This window comes from Canis aureus, chromosome 30 (genome assembly GCF_053574225.1).
Source record: "Canis aureus isolate CA01 chromosome 30, VMU_Caureus_v.1.0, whole genome shotgun sequence".
In the NCBI taxonomy this organism is placed as follows: domain Eukaryota; kingdom Metazoa; phylum Chordata; class Mammalia; order Carnivora; family Canidae; genus Canis; species Canis aureus.
In genome coordinates this window covers 42,230,622-42,244,038 of record NC_135640.1, presented here as the reverse complement: position 1 = coordinate 42,244,038, position 13,417 = coordinate 42,230,622, and the positions used below count along the sequence as shown (strand labels likewise).

Here is a 13,417-nt window from a genome sequence, read left to right as displayed (position 1 = left end):
TCCCCGCCCCTCCCCTGCACTCCCGCCCCCCTCTCCCGCCCCCGCACGTCACGCGGGAACCCTGCGCCCCCACCCCAGTGCTCTCCTGTGGGCCTGCACCCCTGCCCCCAGTTCTTCCACCCCGCGCGTGTCCTGCGGGTCACCAGGAAGCCCCTTCGCGGGTTCCATGGCCCTGTCCCCCCGGGTAACCCTGGACCGCTCAGTCCTTGCCCCGCTGGCAGAGGAGCCCTGGCCTGAGACCTATGAAATCCGTGAGCCCCTCTACTTCTCCGACCTCCTGTGCTTGGGGTGCCCTCCCGGGAGACCGCAGGCGGGGGTCTGGGGGGACCGGGGAGGAGAGGGCGTGCCAGGGACCCCAGCTGCGGGAGGACCTGGGTCCCACCGCCCTCCGTTTTGTGGGGAGCAGCCCACCGGACCCCACACTGTGGCAGGGCCCCGGGCGGGGAGGGACACGCCACAGGGGCACACGGGCCTCCTGTCAGGACCGGCGCCCACCTCAGGTCTCCCTGGCCCCGGGGGCTGGGGCGGGAGGGGCAGGTGTCCCCAGAGCGCCGGGAGGTCTGGTTCACCCCCACGCGGGGCGCCAGGGTTCCCGGCAGAGGCCCACTGGCCCATCTCCCCCCGTGCACGCCCGTCTCCCGGTGCGGGTCCCCTGGTGGCCGTCCCAGTCCTGGAGCCCGAGGCAGAGCCGAGCAGGGACATCATCCTGGTGGGCTCCAGCAAGCCGGCGCCCGGTTCGTGCCGGCCCCGCAGAGGTGAGGCTCCCGGGGCGGATCCATCCCTGAGGGTGCCACCCGGGCCCGCGCCCGACTCCCGGGCCTCTGGAATATTTACACAAGATTCGGAAACCGGCAGGGGCAGGAGGCCCTCCACCCCCCGCCCGGGCCCCCAGCTCCCGGGGCCCTCGGCCGCGTTTACACGGGAGAGACAGGCGGCAGAGGGAACGGGCGTGCGGCCGCCTTTTGCAGGTGTCGGTGCTTATGAAGTCCAGGTGGACCGGAGAGACATAGAAGGTGAGCGCGGCCCGGGGGAAGGCGGGCGGGCAGCCCGAGTCTCCTTTCTCTGTCCATTTGCCAGTTCTCGATTCCCTTGCATTTCCCTGTACGTTTTTTAGAAAGATTTATTTGTTTATTTGGGAGAGCGGGTGCACTGGGCAGAATCCTGAAGCAGGCTCCCCACCCCACGCACAGCCCCACGCAGAGCCCCACGCAGGGCCGGATGCCGGGACCCTGGGATCGTGACCTGGGCCGAAATCACGAGTCCATTCCTTCCCAGACTGAGCCACCCAGGGCCCCTCCATAGGCATTTTAGGATCAGTTTATCAATTTTTGCAAAAAAAAAAAGCCAGCTGGGATCTGGAGAGGGATCCGTAGACCCGCTTGGGGAGACCTGTCACCCGGCTAAGCCCCCGATCCGTGAGCGCGACCAGATCCTAGGATCCGTTCCCGTTTGCTTAGTTCTTCATGTTTTCCCACAACATCCGGGGTTTGTCGGGGTCGGGGTCTTGCGCTTATTTCGCACGTGCGTTGCTAAGCGCGGTGCTCTGTTTGCTGGCGTCGCGGCTCCTGCGGCGCGTTGGGCGTCCCCCGCAGGCATGTGCATCTGCTGCGGGAGCCTCCAGGTGCACACGCAGCACCCCCTGTTCGAGGGGGGGATGTGCGCTCCGTGCAAGGTAAGCGGGGAGGTGAGGGGGGCCTTGCAGGGGGCCTGGGGCAGAGCAGGTGCCAGCCTGGCCCCGCCCCTCTCCGAGGACAAGTTTCTGGACTGCCTGTTCCTGTACGACGACGACGGCTACCAGTCCTACTGCTCCATCTGCTGCTCCAGGGACAAGCTGCTCATCTGCGAAAACCCGGACTGCACCCGGTGAGGCGGGGGCGCCGGCCAGGCTGGGGGGAGTTTGGGGGCACTGGGGGGCTAGTGCGGGCAAAGGAGCCCGGTGGGGGCTTCCCGCCAAGATGGTTTCCGCTTTCATCCCAAATATTGTGTTTGGTGTGAGCCCTGACGTGAGGGCCCCGGGTGTGGAAAGATTTATGTTCCTGATTTTTCTTTTTGTTGTTAGCGCCAAGCTCTGCGGCTCCCTCGGTCGGAGCCAGCCGGGAAGTGACGCAGAGCCCGCTCCCCCGGGGCTGGCGGGGGCGGAGGCCGAGCTCCAGCTGTGCTCCCTCCCCTGGGGTCCTGGGCCACCATCCCACTCACATGGTCCTCCCCCCACGCCCCCCCAGCAGGGGTCCTTGCACCTGTGTCCCTGGGAGCCCCTGACTTCCTGGCTCCGCAGGTGGGCGGCCGGAGGCTGAGGGCATCTCCCCCCTCGCTGTCCTCTGCAGGTGGCTCCTTCCTGTCCCTGCAGGTCCCTGGCAGGGACTGCACCCCCTCCCCCCCGTGCTGGGTGACAGTTCCCCCTCACCCCTGCACCTTGGGTGGGGGGCGAGACCTCTCACAGGAGGCAGGCTCCCTGGTCTGTGTCCAGGGCGGGAGCGGGATGCCATCGCGGTCACTGCCGCTTCCTCTCTGACTCTAGATGCTACTGCTTCAAGTGTGTGGACACCCTGGTGGCCCCCGGGACGTCGGGGAGAGTTCAGGCCACGAGCAACTGGGTGTGCTTTCTGTGCCGGCCCTTCCCGCGCAGCGGGCTCCTGCAGAGGCGCAGGAAGTGGCGGGGCTGGCTCAAGGCCTTCTGCGACCGGGAATCGGTGAGGGGGGGCAAGGGGGGAGGCAGAGGGAGGGGGGAGGGGGGAGAGGGGAGAGGGGAGGGGGGCAGGGGCCTTAGGCTGAGGGCCTCGTGCCAGCCCTGCTTTCTCTGCAGAGCCCTGGGTTCTGAGTGAGGGGGAGGCCAAGGGCTCTAAGCAGATGCTCCTTCCTGTTTCTTGGGGGTGCGCTCCCTGCACTCAGTGCTCCCTGTGCTCCCGATGCTCCCAGTGCTCCCTGCTCCCGGCACCTTGGCTGGGCAGGGGTGCTCCCTCCAGCCAGGCAGGGAGGGAGGCATTAGCAGCGGGTGGGAGGGGGCTCAGCACAGGGGCACCACCGAGTCCAGCCAATGGGAGCGAGGGTCCAGACAGGACGCTCTCCCTCAGCGTCCCCAGCGGGACCCAGAGCCGCCACCCCTGGACTTGGGACTGTGCCTCCAGAGTAGAAGTAAATTAGTGGTTTTAGGTCTCAGCTTATACTCACCGCTACGGGCGCCCTGGAACCTAAGACGCAAGAGTGACCCTGGGTCAGCAGGCAGGGACGGCAGGGCCACACTGGACCCAGCAGCCCGGGCTCCCGCTCCCCCAGCCTCCACCCCCGCAGCCCCCGCAGCCTCCACACCCCTAGCCTTCACCTCCCCACCCTCACCCCCACAGCACAGCAGGACACTAGAACCCCCCCAGTGTCCATCAGAGCTGCACTTGTTCCGGACCCACTGCCCTCCTGGTGCCCTCTGACCTCGCCACCCCCCACCCATCGGCTGCAGCCACAGGCAGACCCTGACCCACGTGGCTTGGGGGCTCCTGCTCGGGCTGCTCAGGCCAGGAGTCGGGGAACCCCACTCCAGGTAGTCAGGATCCCCTGAGAAGTCCCGACGAAGTGCTTCCCCAGGAAAGGCTTTTCTTCCTCCGCGATCAGGAAAGGCCCCTTGCGCCTGCCTCCCTGCACCGGGTGGGCGTCCGGCCTGGAGACCTCAGCTGGGGGGCCGGGGGCGGGCCGGGGCCAGCCTGCCTTGAAGGCGCCTTCCAGGGTGTCTCCCTGGACCGGAGAGGGGTTTTCCCGAGCCTCACGGGCTCTGCAACCGAGTCACAGCGAGAACTGGGTTTTCAACAGGAGACTCCCCTGGAGACCTATGAAACGGTGCCCGTGTGGAAGCGAGAGCCGGTCCGGGTGCTGTCCCTCTTTGGGGACATCAGGACAGGTGAGTGACCTGAGGCCCAGCTCTCCTGGAGCGGCCACACGCCCGTGCCTCCCTCGCACCCCAGGCCGCCCCGTGATGCGCAGACGCCCGGCCGGCTCGGGGCGCCCGGGGTCAGGGCCCAAGGCCACCCTGCCTCATCTGCCCACCCAGGCGACGCCTCCCTGGGGAAAATCATAAGACCCTTGCTGCTCCCGCCTTCCCGTCCGCCCACAGGCCGAGGCCTCCCGGGCTGTGCCCGCGCCCCTGCAGCCCACGCCCGTAGCTGTCACAGCCCGGCTGGGTGACATCAGCGCCAGCACCAGGGCGTCAGGATTTCCTAACCCGGGGCGTGACGCAACAGTGGGGCCGGGGAGGGGGGGGGGGGGAGTCTGCTTTTGCAACAAATTCCTTGAGTTCTTGAATCCATCCACAGTGGGATTCGCTTGCTCCCAAGCGGCCTCCGCCCCCGCCCCCGCCCCCGCGTCGTCCTAGAGACCGAGTCTGAGTGTGCGGTTTCCTGATCGCTCATTGGCCCTTTGTTCTGTGCGGGGTCAAAATGAACGCTCGCCCCCCTGTGCTCCCCTCGTGTCTCCCCGTGCAGAGCTCGTGAGTTTGGGCTTCTTGGAGGGTGGTTCCAACCCGGCAGGACTGAAGCACTTGGATGATGTCACGGATGTCGTGAGGAGGGATGTAAGGACCGCCGTGTGACTGGGGGCCAGGAGATGTGCAAGGGACCCGTGGGGGTGCCAGGGGAGCCTGGGGGGCCTGGGGGACCTGGGGAGCCAGGGGCTGGGGGGAGCCAGGGAGGCCTGGGGAGCCAGAGGGGCCTGGGGGGCCTGGGGCGCCTGGGGGCCCAGGGGCTTGGGGGGCACCGTGGGGGCCTGGGGAGCTAGCCTGGGGGGCTTGGGGAACCAGGGGTCCTGGGGGAAGCCGTGGGGGCCTGGGGAGCTGGGGGACCTGGGGGGCTTGGGGGCCCAGGGGGTTTGGGGGTAACTGTGGGGGCCTGGGGAGCTGGGGGGGCCTGAGGAACCAGGGGTCCTGGGGGCCCAGGGGGCCGGGGAGCTTGCAGGAATGGCACCCCGCAGGCAGTGGCGGAGATGAGAGGTGTGCTTTCGCGGCCCCCATGCCGCCCGGGCGCAGAGCAGAGCCACGGGCCGGGCCCCGTCCGAGTCCGGGTGGTTGAGGCTCGAGGGGCCGGTCCCAGCAGCGGGGCCGGTGCTGCCCGGGCAGCGGGACTAACCCCCACCGCCCTCTCAGACAGTCTTGAACTGAACAGCCAGTCACGGGGGGCATCCTCTGAACACCTGACGGAATGTTCCGGCTCCCTTGGAGGCTGCTTTCTGCTGGCCTGGGCAGTGACCTTGGAGGAAACGCCTAGATGACTCACCAGGCCTCAGATGATGGGAAGGGGCCGGGAGGCTCCTCCTGGGGGCCCCGGGGCAGGAGGCCCTGGTCTGTGGGTCCCTGGCACCAGGAAGGACAGAGCCTGTCCCCCTGAGCCAGCGACCGTGGGCAGAGGGGCTGGGCCAGGGGTGCTGGCCGTTGAGGGGGTGCTGACCGCAGGCCAGGGAGCTGCGGGGTCCCAGGGGCTGGCTCTTTGGGCGTCCAGTTTTGATACAAATACTTGAAATCTGTTTTCTACCAGTAAGTGCGTGACATGGGTTGTCACTGCAACCCCAGCTCAGGCGGGTGTGGCCTCGCTCGGCCTCCCCGTCCCCACCTCACTTCGTCCCGAGCCCTGTGCCCCCCGGGCGGGTCTATCGCAGCCCCCCAAGCGATGGGGAGCAGCAGGCACCACCTGCTCCTGCCGTGGGTTTCTGGGCGGATTTCAAGGGAGCTCAGGGGGTTTCTGGTGCAGCTGGAGGGGGCGGCCAGGCCGCCGGCGGGACGGGGACTTGTCGCTCAGGCTGGGTTTTCCTCTGGGCGCGTCACTGCAGGTGGGGGTCAGCGGGGTCGGCTGGGTTGCGTGTCCGGCCCATCAGCCCACACCCACCACCTCCGCCCCGTACCCCCTCCTCCACCCTCGGCTCCAGTCAGCTGCCCTTCCCAGCCCGCTGCCCAGCCCCCTGCCCCAGGAGGGGGACACACAGAGCATTAATAGCCCTTGGGGACACAGGCGGCAGACGGGGGGTGCGGGGCCGGGGGCTTTCCGCAGGACACAGGCGCCTGCTGAGCGGGGAGGCGGCCGGTCCGGGAAGCACAGGTCCGCTCGGGAGCAGGTGCTCTCTGAAAACCAGGGGCCCGGGACTGCGTGTCTCGGTCTTTTTTTAGTAGAATGACAGGAGCTAGGGTTGTCATTAGTGGGAGTCCCTCAGGCCTCCTGGGGGGGGCACTTAGGTCACTTTGGGGCTGAAGGGTGCCCTCTGGTCTGCTTGGGCACAGGGTGGGGTGGATCTCGTGTGCTCCCGCCAGCCTGCAGTGACTGCTGACCCCTGCGGCCGCGTGGTGGGCAGGGGAGGCCATGCCCGGCTGTCACGTCAGGGGTGCACACAGCCTCCCCGTGGATCCTGGGGGGTCGCCGTGCCCACCTTCGCGGGGCAGCCACCTCAGACTCCAAGTCCCTGAGGAGGGCTGGTCTCCCCGCTGATGACAGAGGCCGGGCTCCCCGCATCCCCGAGGCCGGTGGCGGCCCAGAGCCCACGCGGCGGGTGTGGCCTGGTGGGTCTCACCTCCCCGCCCAGGGCCCGTGGGAGCTCGGCCTCATGGTGAGCCTCCCGCCCGGACACACGAGGCGCCTGCGGCTGTGGGCCCGTGGGCACCTGTGCCCGTGCTGCCTTCTGCAGTGTGCCCGTCCCGCAGGTGGAGGGATGGGGCCCGTTCAACCTGGTGTACGGCTCGACACCCGCCCTGGGCCACGCCTGTGACCATCCTCCGGGTAAGCGTCCGCGGCCCGCCCGCCCTCCCGGGGCCTCTGGTCCCCACGCCCATTTGCACCCTGACGGACAGCAGAAGGTGCCACCTGTCTACGCTCCCAGACATGGCCGTCCTCGCGTGTCACCGGCACGAGTAGCCCGTCTGCTCGGCGAGTACGGTGCGGTGGATTTGACCCACGGGAAGCCGTGGCCCCACCTGAGAGCGGCCCCCACCTGCTGGCCCCGTTGCTCTGTGTGGACGGATTCCCCGGGGGGACACACGCACGTGCTTTGCCAGCCCCGTTACACCCATCCCAATGTGGGTGTGCTGGGTGAGGCTGGGTGTTGGGGCCACCCTGGCTCTGGGGGGACAGGCCTGCCCGGGGAGCAAGTGGGGCCGGGGGCCAGGCCAGCCACACCGAGGGGCCCGTCTGCAGTCACCCCGCGCCCTCGCAGAGCCGCTCAGCCTCCCCCCTCCGCCGCGGGCACGGCCCAGACACACCCGCGTCCCTTCCCCAGCCTGGTACCTGTTCCAGTATCACCGCGTCCTGCAGTACGCGAGGCCCCGGCCGGGCTGCCCGAAGCCCTTCTTCTGGATGTTCGTGGACAACCTGGTGCTGACGCGAGAGGAACAGACCGTGGCCACTCGCTTCCTGGAGGTACGTGCGGCACCACCGTCCACGCCTGTGAGGGCGGCCTCCCCGGGACGCGCCAGGCACGGGCCGTCAGGTGGCCTGGAGGGCGTCCCCTGCACGGGCACGCTGCTCCTGCACTTCTAGACAGGCCACCGCGGGGCTCTCGTGTGTGCACACGACCATCTCCGTACACGTTGCACGGGGGCACGCACCGCACACAACATAGGAGCTCATGCATGCACATAGGACCCAAGAGGTGTGCTTCCGCGGGCCCCATGCCACCCCCATGACACGTGCACACAATACGCAGTGCGCTGGCACACGCCACACACGTACACGGATTCACACGTGCACTCACGCTCACAGGCGTGCACTCATCCTCGGGGGGCACCACCAGCGTCCTGACCCTGGGAGCAGCCGTCCTGGGCTCACCTGGCCCGGGCCCCTCCCAGCATTGCGCCCCCCAGGAGAGCCCCCGGTGGGGCCTGGTGTCCCCCTCTGAGGACATGTCCCCTGCGCTCATGGCAGGAGTCCTCACTGCCGACTCTGTCCCCTTAAGTCCTGGCAGCCGCCCCCATGCTTTATGCAAACACAAGCCGGTCAGTGGAGGGCCCCCCCCAAACCCCGGGAAGCCCTCCCTCCACAGAGATGCCCCCCTCGTTGGTCGTTCTGACCCAGGACCCTGTGCGGCTCTGCTCTGTGCGGCCGCGAAGACGCGTGCGGTCTGCTCCCCGCTGCTGGGTGTCAGGGTTGCCGTGGCTTTATGGGGGGACGACGGCATGGCGATGCGGGCGAGCGGGGACATCATGGGACGTGCCCCAGAGGTGACACCGCTGGGCAAGCTGTCACTCTCACAGCCGTGTCCACTGCCCCGAGTGCCCCCAGGCAAGGGCCGTGGGGTCACGTGGGGTGCACGGCTCCCTCCCGTGCAGTCCTGCTGGGTTTCAGCCTGGGACCCCCGTTCCCTTCCGGCACTTTCTCCGGCGGTGCAAGCAGGACCTTCTTTTCTGCCGTCCGACTGCATTTGATGAGCCGGGTTGGCTCCTCTGCATCCCCGGGCTCCCGCGCCTCCTGGGGTCCCGTGCGGGTGACAGTGGTTCCCGGTTGATTCTCTCCTTCCTTCTGGGTCCTTGAGCCGGTCCCTGGGCCCCTCCGGTCTCGCCGCGCAGGCGCCTGTCCCAGGATGTCGGGCCGCAGCCGCGACGGGGCGGCCCTGGCTGTGTCTGCCGGTCGCAGAGGCGTTCCCGTGTTTCCCTACGAAGCTGACGCTGGCTCGTAGGTTGGGGTTGATGGATTTCACTCAGCTGAGGGCGTTTCCAGAAGCTTCCATCGGCTCCCACGTTCTGCGGTGCGCTCGTCTAGAACAGTTGTCGGCTCCGTCAGACGTTCTTCTTTCCAGTCTGCGGAGATAACTGGGTCGCTTTCCTCTTTCGATCTATTGAGGGGACAGGCTACGCGGCCCGGCCTCCGAGGTCGCTAAGTGACGTTCCCCTAGAGTGCCACCCGTGAGCTACAGCTTTGGAAGTCGTCTGCGCGAGGGGCCGCCACGCGTCCTCGTGATGCCCCTGCTTTCCTCCTCGTCCCTGATGGCTTCTCCTCGGTCAGGAGCCTAAAGCCTCCTCGGAACAGCAGCCGGGACCAGGTTTGTAACCTGCACTATTTATTTAAAAAAAAATTTTTTTTTTAAAATAAGAATTGTGGGTCCACCCAAAAAGTGCAGATTCCAAATCTGGGCACCGGCTACCAGCGGCACACGTGCTGACTTTGCATCTCGCACACGCGCTTGACGGGGTCGCAAGTGGTCCCAAACCAGAGGTAGCCCAAGGGGCGGCTCCCCACGTTTCCTATGGTGCTGGGGACCCTCCGTCCTGCCAGGAGCGGGGGGGGGGGGGACCTAGACGTGCCCGGTGCAGGTCCCAGCTCTTCGGCTCCGGCCTGCGACCCGTGTTTTGAATGAAAGGGTCGCGACAGCCGTGTTTCGGTTTGAAAAGGGAGGAAAACCTGTGATGAGCGTAGGGAGCAGAGCAGGGAGGATGGCACGCGGGCGGAGGGAACAGCAGGCGGGCGTGAGCACGAGGGGCGGTTGCGTCAGAGCAGCCGGAGTCCCCAGGGAGAGGCCCGGGCCGGCTCCTCCTCCCTCCGGTGACGGGTCCCCCCATCACCACCCCCACCCCCCGGGCCGTGTTCATGGGCCCAGCGACGGGTCCGGGTTAAATGTGCTCCTGCAGCTCGGAGCGAGCTGCAGTGCCACGTGTTCCTCTGTGGTCAAGGAGCCTGGGCTGCCGGTGTCAGCGTCCCCTCCCGGGTGCCCTCCCGGGGGCCAGCCCCGCCTGGAGCAGGAGGGGATGTGACACCAGACCTACAGCCCCGGGTGCCCGGAGCACAAGGGCCAGGTCTGACCAGGAGGCCCGACGGACGCGTTCTAAACGCCGGTGCTCCCGGGGTCACGCACGCGGCCCGAGCCCACAGTCAGCCTTTCTCAGCCGCGTGTGCGGGTCCAGGCGGTCGGCTCCGCGGGACGCAGCACAGAAACCTCCATCCGCCCAGAGCGACCGGCGGCGGGTGGCTCCCCCAGCCCGGTGTTGGGGTCGGGGAGGCCCATGTGGGGTCGGAAACGGTCCACGGGGGACCCTCCCGGCCCCTGAGTCCACGCGGGCACAGTCAGCCTATCTCCCGTTAGGGGCCAGGGCCTGGGTGGCTTCTTGCCTCAGTTTCTCCCTTCCGTGGCTCGCTCTCCCATTGCTGGGAGGTCTGTCCCCTCCCACCCCACACCCTTCCTTCCGGGGCCTTCCAGGGTCACCGAGGCTCTGGAATCCTGGCTGCCCCAGGCCCCGGCACAAACCCTTTGTCTGCCGGCAAAGCCTCCTACCTTCCGGGAGCAAAACGACCTCAGCCCAAGGACCAAGGACATCCTTGTCCCTCAGGGGAAGCCACGTCTGAGCTGCGGCGGGCGGGAACCCCTGCCCCCGGGACCCGCGGGGACGGAAAGGCGACGGGTCTCCTGGTGAACAGTTTCAGGATATTCTCTCAGCCCCTTTCCCTCGTGAGGTGCTGGAGGGATCGCGGGACGCGTAAGCGCCGTGGAGCCAGGCGGCCGGTCCGGGAAGGCGGCTGCGGCGACGGTCCCCGCGGGGCCGAGCTCGTGCCCGTCACCCTGACCCCCGCCGCCTTTGCACCCGTCAGGCTGACCCCGTGACCATCCAGGACGTCTGTGGCCAAGCCGTGCGGGACGCCGTGCACGTGTGGAGCAACATCCCCGCCGTGAAAAGGTGTCTGCTGCGTGTTCCGGGCGCGTGGGGGCTTTGGGGACGCCGACGAGCGGGGAGGAGCCCGGGTGTCCCCGTCCCGGGCCGTGCCTGCCGGGCCTCCCGCCCACCCCCACAATCCTGGGCGCGCCAGCTCGGCAGTGCTGCTCCCACCCGGGGACCCTCCCTCGCTCCTCCACCAGGGGCCGGCGTCTCCCCGGGACCCGTGTGCCCGCCCCCTGCGCCCTGGCACCCTGTCCGCCCCTTGGAGCTCCGCCCTGCCCACACCCCCACCTGCTCACACTCACACTGTGTGCTCACACTCACCCACACACCTGCTCACACCTGCTCACACTCACACCTGTGTGCTCACTCATTCACACGCCCACACCAGCTCACATATTCACTATCTGCTCACACTCACCCACACACCTGCTCACACACCAATGTGCTCACACTCATTGACACAGCCACACCAGCTCACACATATTCACATAACTGCTCACACACTCACCTGCTGACACTCATCCACAACTTGCTCATACTCATTGACACACACATCTCACACGCATGTGATCACACTTATTCAGTCACACCAGTTCACACATATTCACATAACTGCTCACACACACACACTTGCTCACATTCATTCACACATCACACCTGTTCACACACAGCTGCTCACACTCAGGACATACAGTCCTCTGTTCATGCTCATTTACATACCTGCTCACGCATTCCTATTTAGCTCACACTTACATCCTCACACCCACCTGCTCACACTCATTCACGCAGCTGCTCCTACATTCACATTCACCGGCTCACGCTCATTTGCACACACAGGCTCACACACTCCCACGCTAACACAAGCGCAACCACAGTGCTTTCCTGGGCTGTACTGAACCACCGTCCCTGACACACGCCTGCCTTGGGCCTTCACACGCGCCCCTTCTCTGCTGCCGGAACATTCTCGGGATTGTTCTTATGAGCATCCCGTCTGTCTCTGGGCCCCACCACATCCCCAGCCCTGGTGCCCCAGCCTCACACCTCCGGGCAGCTTTCTGCTCCCAGGACACCTGCACGCTGTGCCCCAGAGCCCCGGAGGACACGGCCTTCCCCCCATACCCCACGCCATGTGGCGCCTGCCCTCGGGTTGAGCCAGCGTGGCCAGGATCTGAGCTAAGTCTCCTCCTCCGGACAGCAGGTTTCTGGAAACTTCTCCCCCCAGCCCCCACCTCCCAGTCCCAGCATCCCCCCACTTGTAGTGTGGCGAGTGCTCTGGGCCCAGCCCGCCAGGGCCGGGTGCCATGCAGGGGGAGCCCCCGGGGAGCAGCTTCCTGATGCCCTTCTCGCCCCGAGCACCACCTCTCCTCCCCACCCCCCCACCCCCGGTTCCCCAAGCGGCCTCACAGGGGCACAGTCTTTAGGGCTCACCCAGCCCAGCGGTGAGGACAGAGCCCGAGCTCGCTGCAGGTGGGCAGCTGCCTCCGCACGGCCAGCCGCAGTCATCCCGGTCATGGTCGCGGTCATCCCCGTCGCCCCCCAGATGGGAGGGCGGCCCCGGGGAAGTGGGGGGGGGCAGGCAGCGGCGAGGGGCTCTGCGTGCTTCCCGCTCCTCATTTGTGGCCTTAATCCACTAAGTAAACCCAGAAGCTTCTGAATCCGGTGGGAAGCCCGGGCCCCAAGACGGTAGAGGGGGTGCCGCTGCCAGGTCCAGAGCCGGGCGTCCCTCCGGCCGCATCACGTTGCAGCCAGGTCCACGTGTCGCTCCCCACCCCGCCGGCCCCCCGTGGGGCCTCCAGCACGGGGGGGACGCGCGTGGTACCCTCTGCATCGTGGGTGCAGCAATTCCTTGGGAGGATGCACATGGCGGTTTAGCCAGCCTTGCCCACCGAGTGGGCAGGGGCTTCTTCACACGGGCAGTGGGTCCGCTGAGCAGAGGCCGGCCCTGCTCGCCCCCGGAGGGCACGGGAGACACGGGGCGTCTCGTCCCCTGGGGCCCAGGACTGCTCGGCACCTGCCACTGAGGCGGGGGAAGCCTCCAAGCATGTTTATCCTGGAGCCCCCCGGGTTGTCTAGCGGGACTGGCACCGGCCAGCTTCCCCCCGGTGCCCCCCGACCCCGACCCCGACCCCGGCCCCGGGCGGAGCTCAGCTGGTAACGAGCCCCCTTCTCTCCTTGGCAGCAGGCACTCAGCCTTGGCCTCCCGAGAGGAACTGTCCCTGCTGGCGCACAACAGGCAGAGGACAAAGCCGCCCCTCCAGGGCCCAGCCAAGCTGGTGAAGAACTGCTTTCTCCCCCTGAGAGAATATTTCAAATATTTTTCAACAGAACTCGCTTCCGCTTTATAAATGATATATTTTACCGAGGAGGGAAAAAAAAAGACTTTTCCTAGAAGTGGGGAACTTTCCTTACATTGTTTCTTTTTTCCTTTCCAAATTGTTATTTTATTTGCTTGACCTTGGATTTCCCAAGATTGCTACAGACACATCTTTCCTTTGGGTGTAGTGACGCAAGGCACCTTGTCAGAGGGCGTGAGGCTCCCAGCACCCAGCCAGGGACATGAGCCTCATGTTGGGAAGCAGATTTGCCACTGAAAATGTTTCTTGTGTGCTGGTTGAGAAGTTAAAAATATATTTATTGTGGTCGTCACTGGTCATCTTCTCGTGTTTCTGTGCGCGTCGCAGAGCTGGTTTCAAGTGACACGGAACGAATCCTAGAGAGATCTTTCCCCGTTAACCAGAAAATCCCCCAAGTGACGTAGACCTAGGTCGTCAGGACACACGATGTGTCCTGAGCGTCACGACAGGGGTGAGGGGG

General features: G+C 66.5%; 1 protein-coding gene across 10 annotated transcripts; it reads left to right on the top strand.

Annotated features, from left to right (window-relative positions):
- Nucleotides 1–1,048: 1,048 nt before the first annotated feature.
- Nucleotides 1,049–13,249, top strand: DNMT3L (DNA methyltransferase 3 like). 10 transcript variants are annotated; one of them, XM_077879372.1, is made up of 11 exons: nucleotides 1,052–1,672; nucleotides 1,751–1,863; nucleotides 2,060–2,275; nucleotides 2,519–2,690; nucleotides 3,799–3,886; nucleotides 4,467–4,555; nucleotides 6,665–6,740; nucleotides 7,237–7,376; nucleotides 10,536–10,621; nucleotides 11,623–11,801; nucleotides 12,783–13,249. In XM_077879372.1, the coding sequence occupies exons 1-11, from the start codon at nucleotides 1,595–1,597 to the stop codon at nucleotides 12,878–12,880; spliced, it is 1,335 nt and encodes a 444-aa protein (XP_077735498.1). In that variant the 5' UTR covers nucleotides 1,052–1,594; the 3' UTR covers nucleotides 12,881–13,249. The 10 variants fall into 10 exon arrangements, 7 of the variants coding, with proteins under 7 accessions (XP_077735497.1, XP_077735498.1, XP_077735502.1 ...); XR_013368958.1 differs by lacking the exon at nucleotides 11,623–11,801 and adding an exon at nucleotides 8,803–8,994 and having other exon boundaries at nucleotides 1,049–1,863; nucleotides 12,783–12,829; XR_013368956.1 differs by lacking the exon at nucleotides 11,623–11,801 and adding an exon at nucleotides 8,796–8,994 and having other exon boundaries at nucleotides 1,049–1,863; nucleotides 12,783–12,829.
- Nucleotides 13,250–13,417: the final 168 nt, after the last annotated feature.

Bases quoted from the DNA above. Each gene is read 5' to 3' on its own strand.
- DNMT3L (XM_077879371.1), top strand. From the start codon at position 1,595: ATGTGCATCTGCTGCGGGAGCCTCCAGGTGCACACGCAGCACCCCCTG. The intron at 2,691-3,798 runs GTGAGGGGGGGC...GGTTTTCAACAG, and splicing joins CCTTCTGCGACCGGGAATCG to GAGACTCCCCTGGAGACCTA. The intron at 6,741-7,236 runs GTAAGCGTCCGC...TCCCTTCCCCAG, and splicing joins CGCCTGTGACCATCCTCCGG to CCTGGTACCTGTTCCAGTAT.